Genomic DNA, 26,410 nt, shown 5'->3' with positions numbered 1-26,410 from the left:
CCACATGAAAAGTTATTTATTTAGAAAACTACACAAGGGGCGTCAAGAATTCTTAATATACAAAAAGTGGCGGCGAAAAGATATGTATAGTAAAAGTCATGTGTTGCAACGTTGAACTCTCAACAAAATGTTTTACATAAGCAGGGATCCCTCAAATTTACATTCTGACCTCTGTGGTGTAACATCCACGTACAACTTTTTCCCTTAACCCGTGCAAGTATGGCAGATACTGTCGCTATGCAGGTCTAGGTTTTAAGGAGGGCTAAGTATACAAGCTCAGTAAAGCACTCATGAATTAAAACCTTACTTTAATACCAAAAGACATTACCAATGTTTATGGAACATCAGGGTCCTGAAAACTCATTTCATTTTTGTTTTACTTATTAACTGGACTGGTTTCAAAGGCACAGGCATTAGACAGCAGATTAAGGTATCCATAATTACATATTGGCAGCACAGCAGGTCATAAGTAAACCAGCTTTTCAAAGCTAGTTGCCTATAGCCCCAGAACAAGTCACCCTAAAGATTGATGGCTTTGCCAAAAAACAGTTTGCAAAGCAGGAGAATACCCACTAAAGTTAGCTCTGGAAAGCTTTCTTACATAGCTTGGTTAATGTGATTAACCTGGTTAGAAAGCCTAAATTATTGAATGTATTAAATGGCAAGTTTACAACGTGTAAGTGGGTTATTGAAGTTCTGCATATGAAGAAACCTGCAATAGACAAGGCCATACTTCAAAATGTGCAACCAGTCAAAGTGTCATTTGACACTAATAAGACAACAGAGAGGTGAATACACAAAAATATGGGGTACTTCTTTTCATAAGATAGGTTGCCTATAAAATGGTTTTAAGTTGTGCGTTTCTACTCTTTACTAAGAAAGCACCAACTGCACTTTCCATTTTCGGGTTTTGTTTCTCAGAAACAATTGGCAACGACTGGTGGGTGAATCAAAGGCAGCCTCTGATGCCATACCTTATCCCCACACCAGCCATCTTCCTCCATTTAGCACACACCAAATGTTCGTGAACTAAGGTCACTTTGCAGCAGAGAATTCATAAATTCCCAGAAGGCTCACTGTTTTCCAGCAGACACCGCTGGAAGTCTTGTGGCACTCTGGCAAAGTAGAGTCCGCGTGGCCTACACCAACGCCTTCTGACAAACCGAAGAAGGCACTTAGAACTGCTGGACGATGAGCTTCTTCTTCAAGTCGTGGCTGAAGCGGTTCATCTTGAACATCTCGCTGTCGTAGAAGGCAGACAGGTTGTGAATGTTTATCTGGCGTGCCTAAAAAGAAAGGGGAAATAAAGGTGATTACCTGAAAAACTAAATCTGGGGGCACGGTTGGATTGAGCATAAAGAAACAGGCAGAAGTTGCTTTAATTTAACAGCAGGAGAGACCGCATAGGCCTTTCAGTCCAGAAGCAGGTATAGGTGCCTTACAAGGGTCATTTTTTTCCCTATTGTAATAGTTTTGCAGCAATTCGACAGAGACCAAGCAAGAACAGCAACATGGATCACTGCTTGACTTTTTAATTAAGAATGCTACAGCTGAAACACCAGTAACCAGTCTGTACAATTCAAGAATCATTAAGTTTCAGAGACATTTACCTCCCTAAGAAGTCTGCTATGAATGAGTGTGCCAGTCAGCTGTTTGAATTAGATTGCTTTAAAAGACTCCCTAGCTGCAGTTTCTATTTGTTTTTATCAAGGGCACTTTCATCATAATTTTAATGAAGTTGTCTCTTCTGAGGAGTTACCTGGATCCCACCTATCACAAGGTGGTATCCAAGAATCATCCACTGCACTTAAGCAACATAGTGCTACAATTTGGTGCCGTATAATAGTCTGCTCCTGAGGTCTATACAGTTTGTTGAAGGCCCTGAACCAGAGTTATAGGCAAGATCTGCAGGTGAGGGCCTATAACGAGGGAGGAGGCCTGTAAAAACTGGTATAGCCTTCAGCAATAGGTCAATAAGGTGATTAGATCTTTCAAGCCACTCAGGGTATGATATTCTAAATCAAAAAGGGAGAAACAAATAGACATTGGACTGTTGGAGCAGAAGGCTTTACCAGCCATTATTAACCCTGATCCACTTCATTGCCTTCAATGGAGCTCCCAATATTCGAATGTTCAAATATTAATTATGTCACCCAGGATGGTGTTTGCCGAGCACAGCATCAGAGAGTAGATGGAAATACAGATTCTTTATCAGTAGATGGAAATACAGATTCTTTATCAATGGAATTAACATTCAAAGATGTTAACACATTACATTGCACAATGTGGACAAAATAGGAGTATGCAACACCAGCACCGAGCTCTACCTTATCCACCAGGTCCTTTTCGGGTACTTCAATGGAGTCCTGCTGGGCTCCATAGCGGTTCCTTTGGTACGTCACCTGCTCAGCCACCAGCTGCTTCAGGATAAACAGCAGCAGCTCGTTGTTGTCACGTCTGAACGCCAAGTAACGGGCAAACGTCTGGATGGGACAGGGCAGAGAGTTAAACTATTAATACCACTAGGGATTTATTTGCAAATGATCAAAGATAATATGTGGCTCCCAGGTACTTCTCAGATGCCTTAACAGCAGATTCTAGTGAGTTGTTTAATCACGAATTATATTTGCCATTAAAAGATACCACCCTCATCGCACATTTTAACCCCTATCTAGGGTAAATTTCGCGAATCATGCAGATGTGGCTTAAATTCATCAAATGCTACATTCAACATTTATAGTGCAATCATCAGAATCAGGGTAGCCAAGTGCTTACTGGGCACCCCTTTGGCATTTAGAAAAGTTCACCCTTCCATGTTTTGTATATGTCCTCAACTATTAACTTGAAGGATTTGTACCATCACTTGGAAGTATTAGGGAGCTGACGGGTAAGGGGATGTGCCGGAAGATGCGTGCCTAACTTGACCAAAAATATACAGTTTGTTTTTCTTCATAAAAGAGGGAGCACGCCCCATAGGAACTTCAGAAGTTGGTGCTGCTCAACTGATCTCCCAGTAAATGTATCTCAAACGTCAGGACCAGGTAAACTATTGACAACTCCTTGGGGACATTCTCCTTGCCCGACTTCTACCACGATCAACACAAATCTCCTTCGCTACCATCTCCCCTTCCCATCAATCACGCATATGATGGCCATCATGCTATTGGACACTTGGTGGCCCTTAGGTGTTATGGAGAATTCCTGACACATGAAGAATCGTGAATTCCACCCTGAGCTTCTGAACCCATCCCCTCCGTCCAATTCCATTTGCTTTCCCCATAGCATTACTTTCTTCCTTGCGACAAGGCACCTTGGTGTGAAGTTTAACCCTTCTATGCGCACAGACTATATCCCTCAGGTCTCCAATTTCATACCACCAAAGAGACTAGTCAAATTCCTAGTAACCAGTCAACTGGATTATTGCACCAGCCTACATACATTTAGGGACCATGCATATGCAAAGACACACACCACTTCTTTTTGCAATAAAGTAATGTGGTGCTTTGGCAAAAACAGATCCTGGACTAGATGAATACAATGCTCAATACAGTATACAACACTACCCCACGCTAGCATGCCAGCATACTGACTTATTATTTACCCATCAGCTACTTACGATCTGCCATGCAGAACTTGCCGGTTATGCCCAAGCCCCTCTGTGCAGGACCCAGTTTCAATTTCCAAGCCTTCCTTCCCATTCAGTGGAACTCAAAAGCCACACCCTACATGCTCCCACACATGCCAGTGGCGATTTACTAAACCAAACAGTTGCTCTGGATTTACTGATGTAGAAAGCACGCAAGTTGGACAATGTTTAACAGCAGTTTTAGGTATGTGGGCCGCAATCAGAAGTAGATCTCAGGAATTGTGCATCAAACGACTATGTGAACTCTTTTCCCATAGAAAAGTTAATATTTTATTTTCTCATGAGTGGCATTGTAGGATGCGGATTTTAAGGTGAAAACCTTTATAAATGAGTACGGCTAGCTTCCGAAGTAAACACTTAAAACAGGTAGGTCTTTAAAAGTTCACTTCTGTCCTCTAGAACTAGCAGTCAAAAACAGACTTCTGGATCTGTTAAAACGATTCTGCAGACATCCATTGTTCATTAAATGGCTTTTGGTGCCAACACTTATATTGCACCTATTAATGTTTCGCAAGCAAATTCATTTTGGCCCCCAGCCTCCATATGTTAAACGTGGCAGCCCCTCATGAAGGCAGAACCAGCAGCTCCTTACCTTGCGCATGCTCCTCATGACACTAAACTTCTGAGTATCAATGAAGCTCTCTAGCATCACGCGGATGGCCATGTTCACGTCGTCCTCCACCACATAGTCCCGCAGGTGCATGCGGGCGTGCGCCTCAGCCATCCTGATCATGGACTCAATGTGACGCACCGTGATGGGGATGCTGCCGGTGGCCTGAAGAAAGAGGGAGAAAGGCCAGTCAGGCGAGTACACATATAGCACAAAGGTGGCCCTAGAGAACTGTCCTCGTAATCAGACAACTGCATTCAAATGAGCAAAACCATCGCTCAAGTAGGCACCTCTCCTTCGTTCAGCCTTCTCTGGGAGGATATGTCCAATTAATTGATGATTAAGCCACATACACACACACACACACACACACACCAACAGTACTCCTCATAATGTGCAATCTCAGAGTATAAGCCATAAACTGCAGACCTACACATTTTACTGCTGTATTTTGGTTTGGCAATACTGCAGCCGTTACCAGTATTACTGCACAGGGATCCAGTGACACTTCGACCAGTGCATGGCAGCATTGGAATTTCAGCTACACACTATGCACATGCCGAAAAACAGTTTGCAAAGCAGAATAGCACCCTCTAAAGGTAGCTCTGGAAAGCTTTTTTACATAGTTTAGTTAATGTGATTAACCTGGATAGAAAGCCTAAATTCTGGAACTCTCCAGCCGTACAGTATAGTGTACTGCAGTGCGGTAGTTGAACACGTTGGAGCAATACACTTCTACATATGTACAGCACCTCAGCGAGACACTATTGTGCACTGGGAGCATGGGACACTCGAGGTAGACATGCATGAGTGTGGTGCAGACACTAGGGACAACTGTGCAGCCTAGCAAACAAAAAAAAAGTACTTATTACATTTTGGGTGGACAGATCATTTTCAGATTCATTAAATACAGCAATGTAGTTCCTACAGCACTCTGCCTACAAATTGGGGACAATGTGCTGTCAATGTAGACACACTAGAATTGTGCATTTTTCCAGCAGTCATGTTTTCCGCATTTTTATGGATTTGTCACACAATCAGTCATCTGCTGTATAGTCTATTTTAACCACAAAAAAAATTGTTTTTAGATCAAGCTGATTAAAATCTATTTAAAATGTGAATATAAGGGTGCCTGAACAGCAGACGGCTAAACAAAGCTTGAATGGTCACCTTACTGAGGCTTTTTACTGTATTTGGTTGTCAAACCAAACCAGTACAAAAGTGAAACCTTTGCCCAGATACTGTTAACATGAAAAAATGACAATAGTGAGGCAATACAATCACAAAATGGGCTGCATTATGCCATATAATTGGGCTTTTCTTGCCACGTAATTTAGTCAACCCTTAGTCATCAAGAGCACAAACCTAACAACCAATACACAAGAACAAAATTAAGGAACTAACCTACTAGCTACTAAACTTGGATTAGGTAGTAGCGTGCTATTCGGCGAATAAACGCTTCAGTGCCTCCTCAGGGGTTGTAAGCACTATATAAATGCATTTACAACCCTGCTGCATAATTCCAGTGGTTCGGATCATAGCAGATATGTGCCAATAACATATCTGAGCAAGTGGTCAGAACTATATAGTACAAATGGTCTGGCAACTCCCATTTTGATTTTTGAGACACTTTAATATTTCTGATCCATTGTGCCTTTCTTGCAAAGGTGGAGTAAAATTCACCAACACTGGAGAAAGATAATTTCATTGGAAGGAGGCGGGGGAGGGAGTCGAGCAGAAGCACACATTTTTTAAGCCCTTAAGACTTCCCGAAAATGGACCAATCTAGGAGCAACCACTTTAACAAATATTCGCTCCTCGTTAAACCTGTACTGCACTACACTACATCGCTTATCACCAACTTCGAAGTTCACGGCCTCCGCCAACAACTATCCTGGCCAAATTCTTGGTGCAGGTATGCCATCCTAAGAAGAGACTTCAGTTACTGGAACTAACCCCATCTCCTGGAATGAGCCCTGCAAACACAACCTGCCCATCACACTCCCCCTGTTCACTGTTCACTGGCATCATTCACAAATACTAAATATAATGAAAGAACCGCATCCTTAACTCCTTTCGGTTAGAGCGAACCGGTCACCGGGGCCTCCGATGGGTTTCCGCTAATTCCATCTTCGACCCAGAAACATGGGCCAAAAGCTTCCATGGACAGATCTGGGTCAGTTCCAGCTCTTTCACACCTCAACTTTGCAACAGCCTCTCCTGCACGAAAGAGCCGAACACAACAAATCCAGAATACTGCGGCTAGACAAATACTAACCTGAGCAGACACAACTAACACCACATCTCTACCGTCAAGGTCCTGGCTCTCTGTACCCAGAGGCATCTGGTTCAAAGCTTCGCATGTTAGGCCTTTCAAGGGACATGACCTATTCTATAGGATCACCAGGTTCTAGCATCAAAGGTGGAACCTCAAGACTTGGAATACCTTCTGCTGCATCTCCCGACCCCTTTGAAGAACCTTTGCTTCCACCTCTCTTTTGCTCCATACTTCATGCAACATGGTGCTGGGCCATGCACACCAAACCCTCCGACAACACCAAACCCCACTTTCCCGGAATTATACAAAACAAACGTGGAGGAGATACCCCAAAAATGACTCCCGGCTTCGTAAAGGATAGGAAAAAGCTAGCAATTTAGATTATAACACACTATAGAAGTAGACCCCACTGTTAGTTTAAAGCTCCGGAGGATTTTACCAGAATCTGCTGAAGATACAGATGGCGGGAGAAAAAGTTTAGGGTCTAGCACAAACAACGTAAAAGTTACGAACTTGCGCCATCTACTGGTTCCTCGAAGGCATAGCAAGTAAACTATGGCTAGCAAAGTGAGTTTGGTGCATTCACGATGTAGCAAGATTTCCTGCGATATTTTATTTACAGCCTGCGACACATTACGCATTAAATACATTAAGGTCTATAAAAAGCAAAGGGGAAAAAGATATGTTATGTCTATAAATCAAATATTCGAGACAGCAACAAACACACCAAACTTAAAAACTGGTAATGCTCTCATGAGAACACTACAGAAATGTACTGGTGCACAAAGACTTTGCACTATTTAGGGTGGGCTCTTGCCACAAGTTTAGTTGAATACTTCATATTGGAATATAACATTTTCTCAATTTACAATTTAAGCAGCAAAAAATGGTTTGAATTCTAACAATTTGTTACAGTCACCACCGCCACTCTACAGTGCCCCAGACCCACGTCCGTGTCCATTACAGCCAGCCCCAAAGTGTGTTAAGTTCCAATAGTGACCCTAACTATTACTAGCCAGCAGAGGAACATTGTAGTGTTTACAAGGTAAGAACCACAAAAGTGTGTTCGTGCATTTTTTTGAGTAAAGCTTTTAGCATCTCAGTATGATAGAAATATTACATTTCTAAATTCTCTTATCTTTATTTGAACCCCTTTTTAGGTCTCGCCTGTCGATGCGCATGCGCATCGAGCAAGGCGAGAGTATTGCGAGTTATCCACTCTTTATCTACACTGCAAGGAATCGTGGCGATTCCTTGCAGTGCCCGTGACTTTTAAGGTCAATGCGCATGCGCATTGAGCTTATGCGCATGCGCATTGACCTTAAAAGCGCGTGCACGTCCGTCTTTGTTTACCCGCTCCGCCCCCTCCCGCCGTGTCGCATTTCTCCTCCCCCTCCCCTCTCTTCCTTCCGTCTTCCTGCCGTGTCGCACCTCTCCCCTCTCCGCCCCCTCCCCTGCCCGCCCCCTCCCCTGCCCGCCGTGTTACGGTGAAAGGCTTGTTTTTAACCCCGTGGTTCTGTTGACCTCTTTCCTTTTACATGTGTCTGACCCTTTAACTTCTTCTCTTTATGCCTTAATCGGACTCTGTCACGCAGTCTGTCTCTTTCCTTCTGTCTTGATTTTGCGGCCTCCCTCCCTACGACTGTCTCTGTCTCCCAGTTTACTCTTGTTTCTTTCCCCGTCTTGATTTCCGTCCCACGTTTGTCCCGCTTATGCCTCTTTTATGTCTATCCTCCGGCCTGTCTCTGTTCCCCTGGCATATCTGTGTGTCCCTCTGTATGCACCCACTCTATATACCCTAACACGTTTTTGCCCCCCCCCCGCCACCATCACCAGCCTACCTTGAAGGAACTACAGATCCCAGAATTCTCACCCCTTGAAGCAGCAGTGCACCCTCGAGCACCTTTTCACTCTGGAGTATGAGCTACATCGAAGCAGCCCCAGCAGCCGGCGAAACTGGAGCTCCCTCGGCCTCTGGTGCACTTACCACCCTGAAGCTCCCACAGCATCTGGTGCACTTACCACCCTGGAGCTCCCACGGCCTCGTAAGTACACTTTATTAATATTTACCAGCATACTTTCAGCCAGCGAGAGTTCAGGCTGTTTGTAGAATCACAGATCAGAGCAAACTGCACTCCCTTCGAGAGCCAGGATTCCGGAGCAGGCCACGTCAGAACAGACGAAGGCTTTCGTACTGTGGCCAGGCTGTGCCACTAGCACTTTATGGGGAAAATAGATGGGTGAAGTGCTCGAGTTCATCTGAGCGTTGTTCTTCGAGTGCATTCTAGTCCATCTTTTGTGTTTTTGCCCACAATGCCAATGTAGTCTGAGGCGAGTCGTGCACATCAGTCGTGGTCCTGACCAAACTGCCAGGCCAGGTCCCCTCCAGATGAGAACACCAGCAACCCTGACCACGTTCGATCGGAGTCTGAGGACAGCAGCAACATGTTTTATATTCTTTTATTTTGCCCACCCTGCGAGTGCAAACAGGCCTGCCATATACAGGTTTAGTCATACTCCAATAGGGACAGCCCATTACAAATTGCCAGGTCTTCTTTTCAGGAACACCTGAGCCCCAAACCATAACCTTTAGGACTTCATCAGTGAGGTGCGACTTGAGGCCCGTGGTTTAATGGTTTCGTATGTAGAAGACCAAGATCTGGGCATACCTGTCCCTCTTGGAGCCGGGTAGAATCTTTGAATTAATCTCAGCCACTAGAAATGACTCAAGGCTGCATTACATTTTAGTCTTATTTTTGCCTACTGTGCCATTCTAGATAGACCAACCACAGGCAAATCACTCTAGCTCTTCATCCATACGATTTAGTCCAGCTGAAACTGGCAGACCAGGTCCCTCCAGAGATAAACACTAGCCACCCACACTGATTTCAGCATCAGGACCTCACAATCGGTGCTTAACTTGAGGCCCTGGTTGAAGGTGGGGCCCACTGGCACCTTTTTTTGGGTGGGGGGAGGACTGGCATTTATTTTTAGTCATCCAAATTTGACTCCGAGAAACAGTGAAAAACACACAAGGGGTAAAGCAGGAATAGGAAGACGGAAAAATTGTGACACCCTCACCCACCCTCACCCACCCTCACTCACCCTCACTCACCCTCACTCACCCTCACTCACCCTCACCCTCACTCACCCTCACTCTCACTCACCCTCACTCTCACTCTCACCCTCACTCTCACTCTCACTCACCCTCACTCTCACTCACCCTCACTCTCACTCACCCTCACTCACCCTCACTCTCACTCACCCTCACTCTCACTCACCCTCACCCACCCTCACCCTCCCTCACTCTCACTCACCCTCACTCTCACTCACACTCACCCACCCTCACTCACTCACCTTCACCCTCACTCACCCTCACCCTCACTCACCCTCACCCTCACTCACCCTCAACCCCTCACCCTCAACCCCTCACTCACCCTCACCCCCTCACCCACCCTCACTCTCACTCCTCACTCCCCCTCACTCACCCTCAACCCCTCACCCTCACTCACCCTCAACCCCTCACCCTCAACCCCTCACCCTCACCCTCACTCACCCTCAACCCCTCACTCACCCTCACCCACCCTCACTCTCACCCTCAACCCCTCACCCTCACTCACCCTCACTCACCCTCAACCCCTCACCCTCACTCACTCACCCTCACTCACCCTCACTCACCCTCAACCCCTCACTCACCCTCAACCTCACTCACCCTCAACCCCTCACCCTAACTCACCCTCACCCTCACTCACCCTCAACCCCTCACTCACCCTCTCACCCTCAACCCCTCAACATCAACCCCTCACCCTCACTCACCCTCACCCACCCACCCTCACTCACCCTCACCCTCACTCACTCTCACCCTCACTCACTCTCACCCTCACTCACTCTCACCCTCACTCACTCTCACCCTCACTCACCCTCACCCTCACTCACCCTCACCCTCACTCACCCTCACTCACCCTCACTCACTCACCCTCACTCACCCTCAACCCCTCACTCACCCTCACTCACCCTCACTCACCCTCACTCACCCTCACCCTCACTCACCCTCAACCCCTCACCCTCACACAGTGTAATAGGTCTCGGAGCATTTGAGTTAGAGCTTTTAGAAATGTTTATGGCTTTTTTTTTAATTCTTTAGCATTGGCTACAGGAAACAAAAATGCTAAAGATTTACAAAAAAACCCATAAACAATTCTAAAAGCACTAACTCTAATGCTGCGAGACCTATTGCATTTCCAATGCTTGTTCTTGCTCTCAACCGTATTCACGCCCTGGAAGTCAAAGGTTTAAGCCTATCTAAAAAAGCTGAGGAGGGTACTTGGGGTGCCACTTCAAGGGAAGAGACACCTTTCATGTCCAGGAAGGAGAGTAGACTCTCCCTAATTAAATTATCAAAACGCACACAAGTATCCCCTGCCCAATACTGAATATGAGATATAATCCTAAAAAAGTTACCCTGCTGACAAGCAAAAGCCTAGAGAGCACAGCACGTAGGTGCTCCACTCCACAAACACGCGTCTTAAGATGAGCTCACCATGGACTCCTTCCGGAGGTCGCTGTACATCCTGGCCACTTTGTCCTGGTCCATCTGGTTCAGCTTGGGGTGCACCTTTTCCTTGGCGTAGATGATGTACTTCTTCAGCACCTCCTGGGGAATCGGCTCCACGCCATAAGTGTTGGGCAGGACCATCTCCTCCGCGCCCGCATTTACAGCCTCCTTGCTGCTGGGGTGGTGTTTAATGTGGCTGCCGACCACAAACCTAGCCAGCATCTCATCCTGATGACAGATAGGAACGCGTTTTACTACTCTTCAGTCAAGAACAACCTGTACAATTCAAGAGGTGAGCAGCTGCACTAGCAAATGGGTGTCTGTTGAATGTAAACCTACCATTTGTAGTCGGGGAGCTTCATTTTAAAACATATGCATTTCTAATTTTACAATATATTAATTTGTCTTTAACAATTTAAAATTGAGAAACACAAAATTTGACATGCATCATGAATACGCTGGAAGCAGTGATTAATAAAAACAAGTAAAAAAAAAATAGAGAAACAATATTCTAGGAGGACACTTTTCGCCTACATATAATAGTGCTTGAAATAAATTTAAAACCACAGTATCAAAAATTGATAACAATCAGTTTGCATACAAAAAGCACATATACATCATAGTCAGCCAGCAACATGTTGCAAATAGTGCATTTCTTTAATGATTGCAGATGTGTTGTACTACAAACCATGTATGTGCAAACTACAATCCTAGTACAATCCAATTAAAGCTCATGTTACACACGTCATCAAATATTGCATATATAGCCTTGATTGGGATCTAAACTTCACTATAACCAGCAGGTTAATTAGTCACAATAAACGACAGGTCATGGGACACTAAAAACCATTCCCCTCGCAGCCAACCTTATCTTAAGAGTTTGCTGTACACTTCCGGAACATTCACAATCACGACTCTTTTTGAATGATTAAGGCCTAATGACCAACCGCTCAGGAAGACGAACCCCTCAATAACAGGGAAAAAAATCATCCGTTTTCCTATACTTCCCCTATATGTGAGAAATATTTACACAACTCAGTCTTCTGCAAGAACAGTGATCCCAAATGTAAAGGTGATTGGTAAACTTACTGAAGGAACCAGGGAGCGCAAGTGTTGCGGTCACTCGTCACCCAAACTTGCAATATGCTTTCTACCACCTCATACCTGCACAGGGTCCACGGTGTCTCGCACTACGCACAGAATGTCGAATCGGGAGACAATGGGCTCGGTTAGGTCAACGTTTTCTGAGAAGGTAAGGGATGGGTCATAGCGTCCACCTAGAAAGGAAGAATATTTTGAAAAATCAATTGTTTTTATTTAGGGTGTTTGCCCTATATTTGATATTATGCCTCAAGTGGCACACCGCACGTTTTAAGGAAGGTTGTTAGGTCAGACTTTGGGACCTGGAATACAATTTTAAAACAAGCATTGGTAAATTCAACTGTATTTTACTTTTCGGGCGTTTTCAATGCCATTTATTTTCTCAATTTACTGTTACAAGAGGGTACATACACACCAATCTTGAAGTGGTTAAAAAGAGAAAATTAACGGAAGTGCGCTAAAGCATAATTTAAAAAAAAGGAAAGAGCGTCTCTGAAGAATCTGGCTGAAGTCAGGCCCTAGAGTAAAAAAAATAAAACCAAAAAACTTTTTAAAAGTCTACCACTGAGGGGTGGGGAAAGAAAAGAGTGCTTCGAGAATAAGGGAGGAGCCAGAGGCAGAAGAGGAAATAAAAAATGAAATAAGCCAAGCAATGTTTGGGCAGTAACAGACTAGCTGGGGCAGGAGGGAGCAAGCACCACACAAAGGAGAGAGCTAGAAAACACTTGCAGCGGGAGGATAAAAGTCATCCAGTCAGAAAAGCAGGTAAAGAAGCAAAGCTCCATCAGAAAGAAAAACACAAAAGGAAGAGAAGCAATTGAATAAGAAACAAACAAAAAAGTGTGACAAGAAAGTAGGCTAATGTAAGCAGCGACTGGCTACAAGCCAGATTTTGGAATAATCAACAACGCCTCTTTCAAAAACTGACAGCTAAAAGCTGTCTGTATGCGAGCCCTGAAAGAGAGGGATCCCGGCCAAGTGCTTTTAAGCTGCAGACCTATTTGCATCAGCACCAATAGACAAGCGTGATGTGCATTATTTAAATATGCTAAATCAGTTAGAAGTCACTTCGCTCTAATCACTCATTATGCCCATTTACAAAAGAAAACCTTCACAGTGAGGTTAGAGCGCGTAGAGCTCAGCTAATTGCAGAAAACCATATTCAAACGTGCTTTCTTGCCAAGAGTAATGACTACTCAGCCCTGCTCGTTACTTGCATCCGAGAAACACCAGCACATCCTGCTCTTACCGATGGGGTTGGAAGCTGCAATGATGGTACAGCGCGCTTGCAGCGATGTGACTATGCCGGCCTTCGAAATGGAGATGCTCTGCTGTTCCATGGCTTCGTGGATGCTGGTCCTGTCTTGATCGTTCATCTGCAAGACATCACATGGGAAGAAGATGAGGAGCAAGGCAGAAAGCAAACATCACTGGGACATGCTTCTTAGGCATCATCATCCTTTTTGCAGAAGCCTGGCCCTTCAGCGGCACTCACGACGAAATGCGACAACTATTAGTTTAACAAATACAAGGCTTACCTTGTCAAACTCATCGATCAGGCAGACCCCTCTGTCCGCCAGCACCAAAGCTCCCGCCTCCAGGGTCCACTCCTTACTGACCGGGTGCCTCTGGACATAAGCGGTCAGACCGACAGCAGAGGCGCCCTGGCCGGTGGTGAAGACTGCGCGACTGGACACCTTCTCCACGTATTTCAAGAACTGGGACTTGGCCGTGCCAGGATCTCCACAGAGGAGAACATTGAGGTCACCACGGACCTTGTGCTTGCCACCTGTGGAGGGCAGGAAACTGTCAGTGGGGAGGCACATGGAAGGCTGAACAGTTATTGTTAGTCTGGGGACAGTGGCAAGACTGTAGAGTTCAGTCCTTTAAATTAGCGGACCATTGGTTTAAAGTAGTAAATAGTTGACAAAACTACGCTGCAGCTTGAAGAGAAAGAGATCATTTTACTTTCTTAGGATGTGGGAAACAGTAACAAATCCTTCCTAGTGGGCTCCAATGAGCAGAACCTTGTTTTATAATATGCCCCCCAACTTTACACCACTGAGTTTCATTGCTTTTACAAAAAGGCAATCAATTGCTTGTACTTTCAGCCCTCCCCCTCTCTCTCCCAGTGTAAGAAGATAAACTACGATACAATGGACCAATCCGTGCAACCGGAATCCTTCCAAGCATCTCATGACTCTTGCTTGTGAACTTTAAATCATACTCATTTTGAGTAGCCCTCACCTGGACATTCATTCTCACCCACTCCTTGTAGCCAGTGCACAGTGGCTTCATAAATGTAAAATCTGTGGTAGAGGAGTCGAGTATATGGGAATGCGAAATTAACAAAAAAAATCACAGCCATAATTACCAGGATTTTTCGCTTCTCCTCCAAACAAGGCCAAGGACAGTCCTCGCTTGATGTCTTCATGGCCATAAATAGATGGAGCAATGCTGGCAAAAATCTGCACGGCAAGACAGCCACAGTATTAGCAAATTCCATAACTTTCATGCAATTTAAGAGCCACTATAAAATCCAAGATTTTACATTTTATTTCACACTTCACTAGGACATTAAAATTGTCGATTCTGCTCCCATTATACAAACTTTTCTACAAAATATACCACCACCCTACACTTGAACATAATAAGACAAGTTGGGCCTTTTATTGTGGTCATCGGAAGTCCAAGATTTGGTCTTTAAAGCCGCCCATAGAGTAATTTCGAGCGTACTCACTCGTTCCCCGATCCTCTCGTCCTTGGAGAGCGACACAATGTTCTTCACATCCTCATCAGTCAGCTCCCCAACGGCCAGTTTGTCATCCCTCTTAGTGATGTGGTTAGCCATGATAACAGTGGCGAACACCGGGAAACCATTGGCAGTATTAAGGGAGCCATCATAATTATTGTGGTAGATTCCAGTCAGTTCCTTAAAAGAGAAAACAAGGAGACGTGATGTACAAGCTTGTAGTGGACGCGGACAGGTGGTGGCGATGTCTAGGTTCAAAGTATCTTATAGTACATGCATTTTCAGTACCTGGTCAAAATATACGACATTCACATGCAAGACCACATCCGCATCACTATACTATGTGCACATACATTTTGTGGGAAACCATCAACCTAGCCTTCCACACACTCCTTTTCCAGTACTTGCAAGATTGTGGTACCAGGGTTTTCAAAAAGGCCAGTCACTGTCCAGTGAAAGGCAGTATTGGGGTCAATTCTACGACATAGTTAAAGCCAGTCATTCAGACATACCTATATACATGCTGCATACTATCTAAAGTGCAAGCAGAAACAATAAGCTAGTGGGTGGTGATCAAGACTTGAATATTCTCTTGGAACTCGTCTCCGCTGGCAGAAAGCGCACTTACTATTTCATCTCCTGGTTTGCAGCTGTCCACCAAATCCGAAAGCAGAATGGCATCCTTGGAGCGGGGCAGCCGTCCAGCTGCCACCTTACCAGGGCTCTCCTGGATGGTAATGCGCTGGTAGTTCTGGTACACAGTCTAAAGAACGAGGCAATTGAGTGGTTAATGAAACAGCAAACACTTTATAATAAGTGCACATAAACAGCATATGATGGTAAATCGAGCAAGACTAAAGCCTACTTACATTTTCCATATTTTGAAAACACGGTTTTCAAGGAACAGACAGCAAATAAAAAATCATCCTTATAACATGAAACGTAGTTGTTTAGTTAGGATGGGCAATAACTAAGTGTCTCCTCTAGTTCTTAATATTTAAACAGCAACAAAGAGCATGCTTGAGCCGCTCCTGTGGTTTTCCTTTGTCGTAGACCTTTGTTATTAAAGTTCAACACCTCACAACACCACTCATTGCGAGTGTTGCTTTCGTTATTAATCTGGAGTGTAAGGCCTAGAAGCAAACTGGGGTTTTAAACTAGTAACAGGATTGGAAGGCATAGGTGAAACAAGTAATCCTATGGCAGGTGGTGCATGGGGAGATAGTGCTGGTGCGTGGGGTGAACCTTTTGCTAGCTAAGTGAAAGCCTAATGTTGATGTAAGAGGATGGGAATGGGTGGAGTCGTTTACTCAAGCTTAAGATCGGAATGGGTCAATATTACACTATGAAGGATTACCAACTACTGAAAGTGCTATTTGATGTGATTTAAGTAGCTTTGACCCAAACAATGGTGGATGGCTTGGAGACACGCCCATACCCTACTGTAACACAGGATCCCCACTACACCTAACTGTGAAAGTAAAAACTAAGCTGGGTTACTTTTTCCCCCCATGTCAGAGGACATGACCTACCAGTTCTTGGTGAACTCTGCCTCTTGGAGGAGGAGAAAATGTGAGTTGCAGACCGCTGATCCAGACTGCTGTAGAGTGAGCAAAACAACCTTACTACAAGAAGGCAACTTAATTTACCTGCGGCAGAGATTAATTTAAGTATTCCACTCATCACATCTTTCTCAGTTTGATGGATTATTAAACATTTTGTGAAACAGGGTTTCAGACGACATACAAAAAATGTAATGAATACGGATTGTAAAGAACGGGTGGGATAATAAACATGTGCGATTTAAAAGTCGCAGTAAAATTTGGCAAATCCGCCTTCATTTGTTTTGGTATGAGAATTAGTGGTCAACTGTTCAATGTATGCATTTTTTTATGATGTAAAGAGTCAAGTAAAGTTTTATCAAAATGTACATCGAATCGAGTTGGCTTCTTTTTTGATAGGGGTTACAATTAAACAGCCTCGGTCTTAGGAGTTTGCTTGGGCTGAAATCCAGCCTTCACCTGCCCCGGAAGTCTTCCTGCGATATCTGCGTGTCCCTACAATTTGTTTATTAAAAAAAAGCACACTATATGATGGAGTAGGTGAAATTGATGTGCGCCTCTTATTAATCCCAAAACTCATGTTGCCTCTTAATTGTAAATGTAAATTGATACTTGTATAGCGCACTACTCACCCGCAAGGGTCTCAAGGCGCTTGTACGAATACCCCTGTGGAACCCATCCTGGCTTTCCTTGTGAGGCGTCCACTCCTGGGCACCCCCAAGGTGGAGGCCAGGCATCCTTAGCGTTGTGGGGGCCGTTGTGGAGATTAAGCAAGCTATTGCCCAGAGTTGCAGAGTGGGACTCCATGATTGGAATAGGCACAGAGGCGAGAATTATCAGGTCCGTGGAATTTTGAGCCCAAGACCCGCCGAGGCGGGGAATTGAACCCTGGTCCCGGGCTAGACCTCTGCATCAGGGTCTGCCGCTCTAATCATTGAGCCACACTTCTCCACTACACACAATAAGAACGGGGGGGGGGGTACCAGAAGTGATTGTATGTCCAGCACACATGCTCCCGCGGTTTCAGTTCCTTCCTAACTGACCTAATACCTACCCTCCTTTACCTGTCCCAGGATCTGCATACCTTTAATTAAAAGGCCTCTTGATTACCTCAAGCATTGCAAAACGAATACAAATCTTGTGAACAGCCTTACCTCCTCCATGTTGATTTCAAAGGGTCCAAGGGACTGACACTCCGGACAGGAGCCTGGCTTCACCTCCTGATTTTGAGACTGGAAGAAGGGACCCAAAATGAAGTTACATTTCATACAGTTGTACTTCACCATGCTGAGCTGAGGCAAGACCCCTGTACAGCTAGTGATGACCCCACTGGTCCGGATGAGCTGGTTCAGGTGAAGCTGCCTGTGGACAACAGACAGTAACAGTAAGCTCAAGGTAAGACTTGGACCAACATCTTGTTTTATAAACATATTAGCCCAAGGTAAGCACTCAGATTTCTCGACAACTGGGTCATGACCAAAACCTATTTAACTTTTTAACTTACCTCAATGATCGCAGCTCCTCCACAAGCGGTAAGTGAGATATGCGTACATGAATCTCACGCGCAATGCGGTCGTACTTGGGGAACTTGGCAAGGACCACTTCCTTAGCTGCTTCATCAAAGATTTTTAGCATCTCCGCAGGAGCCTCGGGCAGAAAGTAAGCCAAGACGTGCTCACGGGCAGCCAAGTCTTCGTAGTTCACCACCAGGCTTTCCTTATTTTCTAGGGAGAGCCAAGACTGCACTTTTAGTGTTGATAATGGCATGCATGGTTGACGAAGACAGTACAATGGTGGATCCCATATGGGACATCCCTTACAAACCCAGATTATGAATTCTGAACTACAAGCATCGGGTGATGAACACTCACGTATACGGTCTACAGAGTCAGAGTTTTAGAGCTACCAAAGGCGTACCTTTGCACATGTCGTTGATCTTCTCCTTGAACACATTGTGCCCATGTTCGTCAACGTGGGTTCTCAGGAAGTTCTTGAAGCGGTGGTAGATTTCCAGTCTTGTTGCTGCCATGACTACCCACTCCCGCACAGAGTGGCCCTTCATGTCCTCCAGGTTCTCGATGCTCTCGATCATCTCCTCATCCTCCTCCTCTGCAGTTCCCTCTGCAGCTCTTTCAGCCATCCTTCTCTTGCGCGCTGGTCGGTCTTCATCCTCGTCTTCACTGTCTGCAGAATTAAATGAAACAATAAAAAGCTTAGAGTTTCATAAAAATCTAATGTAACCAACAGGCCACTCCCATGGACCTTTCTGTGTCCAAGTTGAAGGCATACACTACATTACAATGCATTCACAGCTACGGTAGCGTATATACACTTGTACAAGAGATCACCTGAGGTTCAAGAAATATAGTTACAATGGAGTATAACAGGAGGGAAGGAAAGACCAAAACAGAGAAACTAAAAGATGTGGTTTTGTTGTGTTCACAGATGCGACTTACAAGGGCTAAAACACGATGTCATACTTTGTTCAAACCGTTTTCCTCTATTCTTTACAAAGAATAAAGTCATTACTACAGATGTATAACTATTTCATGAGCTCAGGACAGGTGAGAGGCTCCTGCAGTCACAATGTGGCTGATTTACTCAATGCCCTTGACTTAAAGTCTCCCTGCCTTCTTATCTTTATTGATAAAAAATGCAATAAAACATCTAGGTGTGCCCATTCACTTTTAGGGGCCTCCGGACCACAAGACACTGACGGCAGATCCAGGAAACAGCCCAACAACAAAGGAGTTGCTGTTCCACAGGATAGGAATGAGTCTATGTGAAAAATCATTGTTATGTGGGGTGATAATGTTGTGTAGAGGCAACACGAGTCTTAAATCTGTGTGCCAGCTCTTTGGTCATAAGCAGATGGACCTACAAATCGGCCACTTTGCAGTTGCCCCAGAAATCGTGATGCAATGCCAAAACATTCATGCACCAACTGTCTGCTTTTCATGCCATAACACTTAAAAAAACACAAAAATCGACCAATCATTTGTCACAAGGCTGAAAGAAAAGGAACTTGGTCCCAGCGCGCTCTTCTACTCCATCTAGGGTACTGAAAGTAAAGACCAGGACCCTAGGCAAGATGAGTGCTGGGGCCTTCTGTTCAGCAGGTTTGGGAGCTGCTCTTGATCTAGCTAGAAATATTAGACCAATCAGTGCAAACTTCTCATTCCCCCTCTAACTGCCTCTTCTTGCGGAGAGTCCACAGATAAATATGTATCACGATGAAGCATGGAAGGTCTGAATTCACTGTAGAAGTAGGTAGAGCTATGCTTCTCTGGGCTTGCAGGAATACTACTGTACACCTTTTACACACAACAATAATTTAAATTTCAGCCAACTGCAATTACTGCCTCCGACCAAGGTCAAATTACCACAACACAGACTGCTGAATGACAAACATTTCGGAGAAGAGCAATCAAACAAGGTTACTTCTCTTGCTCGTTTACTTTCTTCCATTTATTCTGTTCCCCCACCGCCTCATCAACCAACCATTATGCAGCCACATGACCAACAGACCAAGCTAAAACAATTATCAAACAGATTTAACTAACTCGGTTCATGAACACTACTACCCACAACTAGGAGCAAAGACATGCATGCAACAAAAAACTATTCATGAGGACAATTAGATAAAGAAAATGTGGGCTGTAAGGAAAAATTGAAAAGGGAGTTATTGAATTAGGCAGTATTTACGCAGCATTAAATGTATTTGCAAAGCAGGTTTCCACCATTTATAAGGTGTCATGTCGCTTTTGCAAACTGGGTCCTTGACAGTACCAACATTTGCGATGATCAGAGCCGGAGTGGTGTGCGGATATTCAATTTGGATGCATTTCACACTAGAAATGAGTTGTATTGGATAGTAGACCAATGTACTGTTTAGGAACAAATTATAGCGGAAAGCGTCAAGAAAGACCATTACTACATTTGTGTGGACAGGAGTGTATGGATGTGTCAACCTTGCCATTTGTTTTCATTTGTTAAGGTGCATACTTGCCCACTGCTCGTCTTGGACAGCTCTTAGGTGTACAGTAATGCCGGCAAACTGTGCGATTAATGTAATGTTATTTAAACGAGGGTGTGTTAGGTTTAATTTTTTATGGATGCAGAGATTGGTGGGAGACTATCAATACAGTGCTTTGGTAGTCAAGGTGTATTCAACTATGAACTGGAAGAGAAAGGAGCACCATGGTAGGGCAGGCCAGAGATTCCTGGAATGCTGCTGATATACTGTGGATACAGGCCAGTCAGAACGAAGCATGTTTCTTTTATTTGAAAGTTTTATATAGCGCGGACAAGATCTTTGCAGATATCAGAGCGCTTTACATGGAAGGGGTACATGAGGGAGCATAGTCAGACAGATAAATCAATCGATCAAACAGTACAAATAGGTGGCTGCAAAGCCAATCATGTGAGTAACAAGACAACTAATACAAATAATCAAAGGGGTCAAACCTGTAGTATAGATCGGTGCAGAGTATTAACAGAGTTCGAGATAATTGTTCAAGTGTATTTAGCCATGAGGATAGCTTTTACTTCATTTTTAAAGAGTGTAGTGGAAGAGATAAGCCTGGTTTCGGGAGGGAGTGAGTTCCAGATCCTAGGCGCCATTCCCGAGAAGGAGCGCTTATATGTTTTTTCCTTCCGGAATCTTCGAGGTTTCAGCAGAAGATTGTTTGTGCCTCTGGTGTTTCTAGTTCCGCCAGAGATTGTCAGCTTCTGAGCGAGGTAGCCGGGTGAGTTTAGGTGTACCGCCTTGTGCGTCATGCAGGCAAGTTTCCTTATCTAAGGACACTGTACTCAACCATCTAAGTAGCATGCTTTCTCAGTGGCCCTGCTCTTTGCCCTGAATTGACTAAATTTCTATCCAGGGTAGGTTCCTAAACATTAACTGTGTAGCTCCAACTGACAGCGTTTTTCTGAAATGCAACCCTTTTCTGGTGTGCAAAAACCCAATTTCTTGGTTGTAAAGTAAAATGGGGGACCCAACGCATAAGTTAAAATTACCCAATAGTAGGGAGGAAAAAACGTGTAATTGTCTCTCTAGGGTAAGGATAAATGAAATGTTGAACTCGAGGGGTAGGCATTATCCTCTATATCAGTGTTCCAGCTGACATGTTTCAGTCGCTTGTAAAAAGTTTCCACACTTGGTTTATCAACTCTTCAGGGCAGTGGGCCCCAATGCTTTTCACTACCCATTCCTTATCATTAGAGGTTCATGTATAGAGTATTGTGTGTAAATTGTAAAAGAGGATGTTAAAGAAAACCAGTATTGTTTGCCTGCTTCTTACACTATTGTACAGGAAACAACACTAATACATGGACTCGTTAACACAGGTCTGTCATCAAATACACACTTACAACATGGGACCCTGAAATTATCCAACTGAATGATGCTACTTTATGAGGAGTAAAAAAGGAAAGACAACACATGACCTCGAATGTGGAAACCCCTAACACAAAAGCACGTGTCACCATCCACCAATATGCACAGAACACGCAGAGACTATGAATCTTGTGCTCTGAACTACTTATTACAAATGATGGTGGACTCACCTAAAAAAAAAATTCTGAGAGCCACTGTTACAAGATGTAACAGCAGTTCAGTCAGATGCAAGGTAGATGTATTGTAGCCAAGCAAAGCTCATCAGGACTTTTAAAACCTAAAAGTATTGGTCTTCATAATTACCTAACAGAATAGTGTGTATCGGCACACTATGGTGAGCCAAGTAGATTCAGAATTCAGACAAGTGCTCTGGAGAGTGAGTCTAATGAATACTGTAGGTTGAAATACGAACAGGTCTCGATAAAAATACTCGAAGCTACAAGAGTTTAACAGTAAACATAGCTTGGAATTCCGCTGTGCTTGATGTCAGTGTGTGTGCCTTACCAGTAGTACTCGCAAAGGTGGAAGTATGCATAGAACACAAGTAAATACTGTACAGTTGGCAAATGAATGGAGCCATATTGCGTGCATGATGTTGTAAGAAACTTCACTGTCTTAAGGACAGACAGAAAAATCTATAGATCCGTCAAGGCTAAAATTCTTTAAAAAGGGCCAACGGCACCATGTGAAAAAAAATGATCTCCTGCAATAAATGAGTGTTAGTGTAGTTTGTATCCATGCACCTACCGTAAAGAAGACCTCGCCTCATACGGCCCAATCCATGCCCCATATCATGGTCCCTTTGCCGCATGGCCTGCTCTGCTGCATCACGCTGGCTCGCTGTCAGTTCTTCTAGATCTTCGTCATCCAAACCTTCAGCTTCGTAAATATCAAGCTCTGGGATTGGACGATAATCCCTGGACAGTGCACAAGCATATACATAATGACACTAGCACATATGACAAGAAATAAAACCATCAAAAAGTTCAGTAGAAATATTTTGTAATTGTATCACTAGTTTACTTTTCAGGAATCAGTCGAACATGTTGGAAGGTTGAGGTGTAAACTCTAACAGGGATTCCAAGTGAGAACTATCTCATGAATTAAGGGGATTCATCATTGGCCCAATGCTAATCCATTTACCTAAAACGGACAGTCTGAAAGACTGGTGAGGATCCAGTTTCTGTGGACAAACATTGGCAGCCCTGCACTAAACTGACTTGAATATTTTCATTTAAAAAAATACCTTATGCTGGAATTCTCCCAATTATCATAAAAATCTCACAAGCAGGGCTCGAGGTTAAGACAATGTCAAGCAGCAAATGGGAACGCCTTTTAATTACAACTACGCTAAAGCCATTGGCAAAATCGTGTCTTCCATAGGCAGCAAATAGCAAGATGTAAAACAATGTGCATTTTAGAACGTGTTGACAGCACACTGGTTTCCTATAATGATCGCCATAATACATATTCATTAAAAAAAAAAAAAAATCTGAATGTTTACCTTTCCATGCCATCTCCAATCAGCTCCTCCCCATCTTCCTCTTCATCTGGGAGAACATCTCCCAGGATCCCTTCAGACTCATCTTCAAAAGGGGGAAGGTCACGGCCAGGACTGGAAGTGAGGGCATCCCCACGTCGGGAGGCCCGGCTGGGGCTAGTGGCCACGTTGAAGGACTCCGATGAATCCTGCAGAATAAAAACAGTACTATAACGTAGGAGGCATGTACAGAGAAGGATACTTCCTCAAAATGAACGCCCATGCCCCTCCCTCCCCCCTTAATATTAAAGGTTGGTTTTGCCATAATTTTCCGCTAATCATGTTTCCACTACAGTGTTACCAGCCGTTGCAATTGTGGGATACAAGGCATCGTTGAGTGTTTCATTCAAGTGTGCAAAAACGCATCCGTCGACTGGCGAGTACGAAGGCTTGTAAAATAACAGTAACCGACCAAGAATGAAGCCTGTCGCTAATAGGATGCAGGCAGATAAGTATCAAAACCCAGCCAATACTTACTAAATCTTAAATGGTTGGCCATGAGAATATTAAGCACAACAGCTACCAAATGCTGCAGAAATCAACGATTTTTTTTTTTAGCAAAGGTGCAATTAATGCGGCCCACAGAGATGTCTTCGTGGGTTTCATGCTGTCCTATCAGCTTGGGTTAGACCCACAGGCCTGTCAGTCTTTCACAGCCGTGCATATCAAAGCTCAATTTGTCCACCACACATCAAGTACTGCTTACAGGCCTCCCCCAACCCCCACATGCCCAGACTCATCTTCGAGCTGACGAAAGGGTTCATTAAAAGGCTCGCTGGGCAACAGTAACTAACATGAGATATTACGAACGTCAAATAGTAAAGGCTTTAAGTACTAACAAAGTTGTTGTTCCACTTACAGCTTTTATCACGGATACGCAACTCTGCACCTCCCCTTATCAACGCATTCACCTTCACCACTATCAGAGCCATCCATTCTTACAGAACGCATCCCATAGGCACTTTCAAACATACTCTACCAACCCTTCCTCGATCATGCAATTGTTTCAGTGTGGGCCCCTCTTGCAGCCCCCTCAGTCATGCACCCACTGACGCTCCCAGCCACATCATAGATGCACCCTCCTTGCAGCACGTCAGCCATGTCTGCAGCCATCACACAAACTCTGCACCAGCCAGGCGTCCAGCTTATAGCAACTGTCAATCTCAAGGTCCCTCAGTTGTGTGCAACCCTCTTACAACCTTCCTCAATGATGCATTCCTTAGGATGTATGTCGTTACTTTGCATGCTTTTACAACGCATGCCTATACCACGCAAATTTAACAACGCAAGTTATTACAACGATTTGCGTTGGGGGGGGCGCTGGATAGTGAATAGTTTCATTTACTATTCCAACTCCAGTTCCAGTGGATAGTAGGGAAGGTTTTGGATAGTAAATTAAACCATTCCCTATCCTACAGCGCCCCCCAAGCACAAGTTGCGTGGTAAAGGTAGTGCGTGGTAAAAGTTGCGTTGTAAACGCTGTTCCGCCATTCCTTAGTGTGGACCCCTCTTGCAGCCCCTCAGCCATGCACCCACTGCCGCCCCCAGCCATCAACTCCATCATAGATGCATCCTTCTTAAGCTGGCACCACCTTTATCTAACATGTATGTCAGTCTTACAGCCATTCCATTATCAACGCACTCGCAAAATATGTAGCCTTTTCTCGGGTTCCTGCGTGGTGTGCTGTTCCAGTCCAGGTTTTTCCTCTGCGTACTGCGACTTGTTTGTTCCATCTTATAACAAGACTACAAGCCCCCGTACTCAAATGGAAAAAAACCTACTCAGCTGCACATAATGCATGGAGCTTCAGCAGCACACCACACAGCTGGTAAACTCAACAACTCTGCTTGCAAACCATGCATTTCCTCGCCACGTGCCCACCTTTAACAGCATATCATTCGTACAGCACATCTGCATGCACCGCTCACAGGGTCAAGACTGATTTGCATATGGCTGGGTCTAAACATGGAATGGCATAGGGAGCATAAAAATGATAGATTTAGGCCCAGATCTCTGTACTGAGGTCAATGCATGACATTGTTCAGCATTCTGTCCATCAATCGTTCTTCTTGCATTTGTCACCCCGAGTGGGACGGGTATGCCCAGATGTAGATCCCAAGCTCTCCATGCCACTGGAGTTAAGCTAGCCTGACTGATGAGAGGTGATACTCCGGAACCGGTCCTAGGATGCTTGTTTCCAGTCCAGGTAGGACCCGAGTTAGCAGTTTGGGCTGGACTGTTCCCACAGGGAGCAGTGTCAAGACTGATTTGCATATGGCTGGTTCTAAACTGGAATAGCATGGGGATCAACAAAACGACGGATTTAGACCCAGATCTCTGTACTGGGGTGTAGGTATGACATTGCTCAGCATTCTGTCCATCAATTGTTCTTTTTGCACCAATGTCGCGGGCACTCCTAAATAGGAGCCAAGGCTGCCCAATGACACAATGGGCTATTATTTCAACTTTAAGTTTCCTAGTATACTTTTAAAAATTTAAGTTTCCTAGAATTTGTTCAGTTAAAAAAAAAAATTATCTACATGTGAACTACTACTTTCAGAATTCATCGGGTTGCTATACTGAAGCTCGAGGGTACACCTCTGCTTCGCTGTGAAAATACGCCATCTGAAAACATTATTTTTGGGTATTTTTTAACAGGAACAGCCCTTCAAGAACCAACCGCCCCTGGTTCAACGCCCTTAGTCCAGTCTCCCACCGCCCTGACTGAACCCCTCGGTTCCGGTCTAGCACATCACCCCCGGAGTCGCATCACGGGGGAACGCTTTGTTACACCCTTCACTCACAGCCATGTTGAGGTCTCCACAGGTTCAGCACACGTCTCCTCACTCTCAGTCCTGCTGCCGCACAAGCGAGTTTTCGCGCGAAAATGGCCACGTGATCACAAAGCCCGCGAAAGCTCATGCATATCAAATGTTCTACTGTTACATATTCATAAGTATGCGAGGT

At 44.5% G+C, this 26,410-nt stretch overlaps 1 protein-coding gene across 1 annotated transcript; it reads right to left on the bottom strand.

The window, feature by feature from the left end:
• MCM2 (minichromosome maintenance complex component 2) lies at positions 1-26,383 on the bottom strand. The gene is made up of 16 exons (XM_086939281.1): positions 26,248-26,383; positions 23,407-23,591; positions 22,650-22,819; positions 18,422-18,688; positions 18,009-18,228; positions 17,659-17,866; positions 15,571-15,705; positions 14,931-15,122; positions 14,565-14,658; positions 13,729-13,979; positions 13,440-13,566; positions 12,254-12,366; positions 11,075-11,317; positions 4,239-4,421; positions 2,328-2,483; positions 1-1,286 (listed from the first exon to the last, which is right to left on the bottom strand). The coding sequence occupies exons 1-16, from the start codon at positions 26,251-26,253 to the stop codon at positions 1,176-1,178; spliced, it is 2,661 nt and encodes an 886-aa protein (XP_086795407.1). The 5' UTR covers positions 26,254-26,383; the 3' UTR covers positions 1-1,175.
• Between the last annotated feature and the right edge of the window lie 27 nt (positions 26,384-26,410).

Source organism: Lissotriton vulgaris, chromosome 9, assembly GCF_964263255.1.
Source record: "Lissotriton vulgaris chromosome 9, aLisVul1.2, whole genome shotgun sequence".
In the NCBI taxonomy this organism is placed as follows: domain Eukaryota; kingdom Metazoa; phylum Chordata; class Amphibia; order Caudata; family Salamandridae; genus Lissotriton; species Lissotriton vulgaris.
Note: the sequence above shows the minus strand (reverse complement) of the source record. Positions and strands in the feature narration are given on the sequence as shown.

Excerpts from the sequence above, each read along its gene's own strand:
- MCM2 (XM_086939281.1), bottom strand. Across the intron at positions 13,980-14,564 it reads AGGAGAAGCGAAAAATCCTG|GTGGCAAGCACAAGGTCCGT; the intron begins GTAATTATGGCT and ends TGCCCTCCACAG. Across the intron at positions 13,567-13,728 it reads TGATCGATGAGTTTGACAAG|ATGAACGATCAAGACAGGAC; the intron begins GTAAGCCTTGTA and ends GATGTCTTGCAG.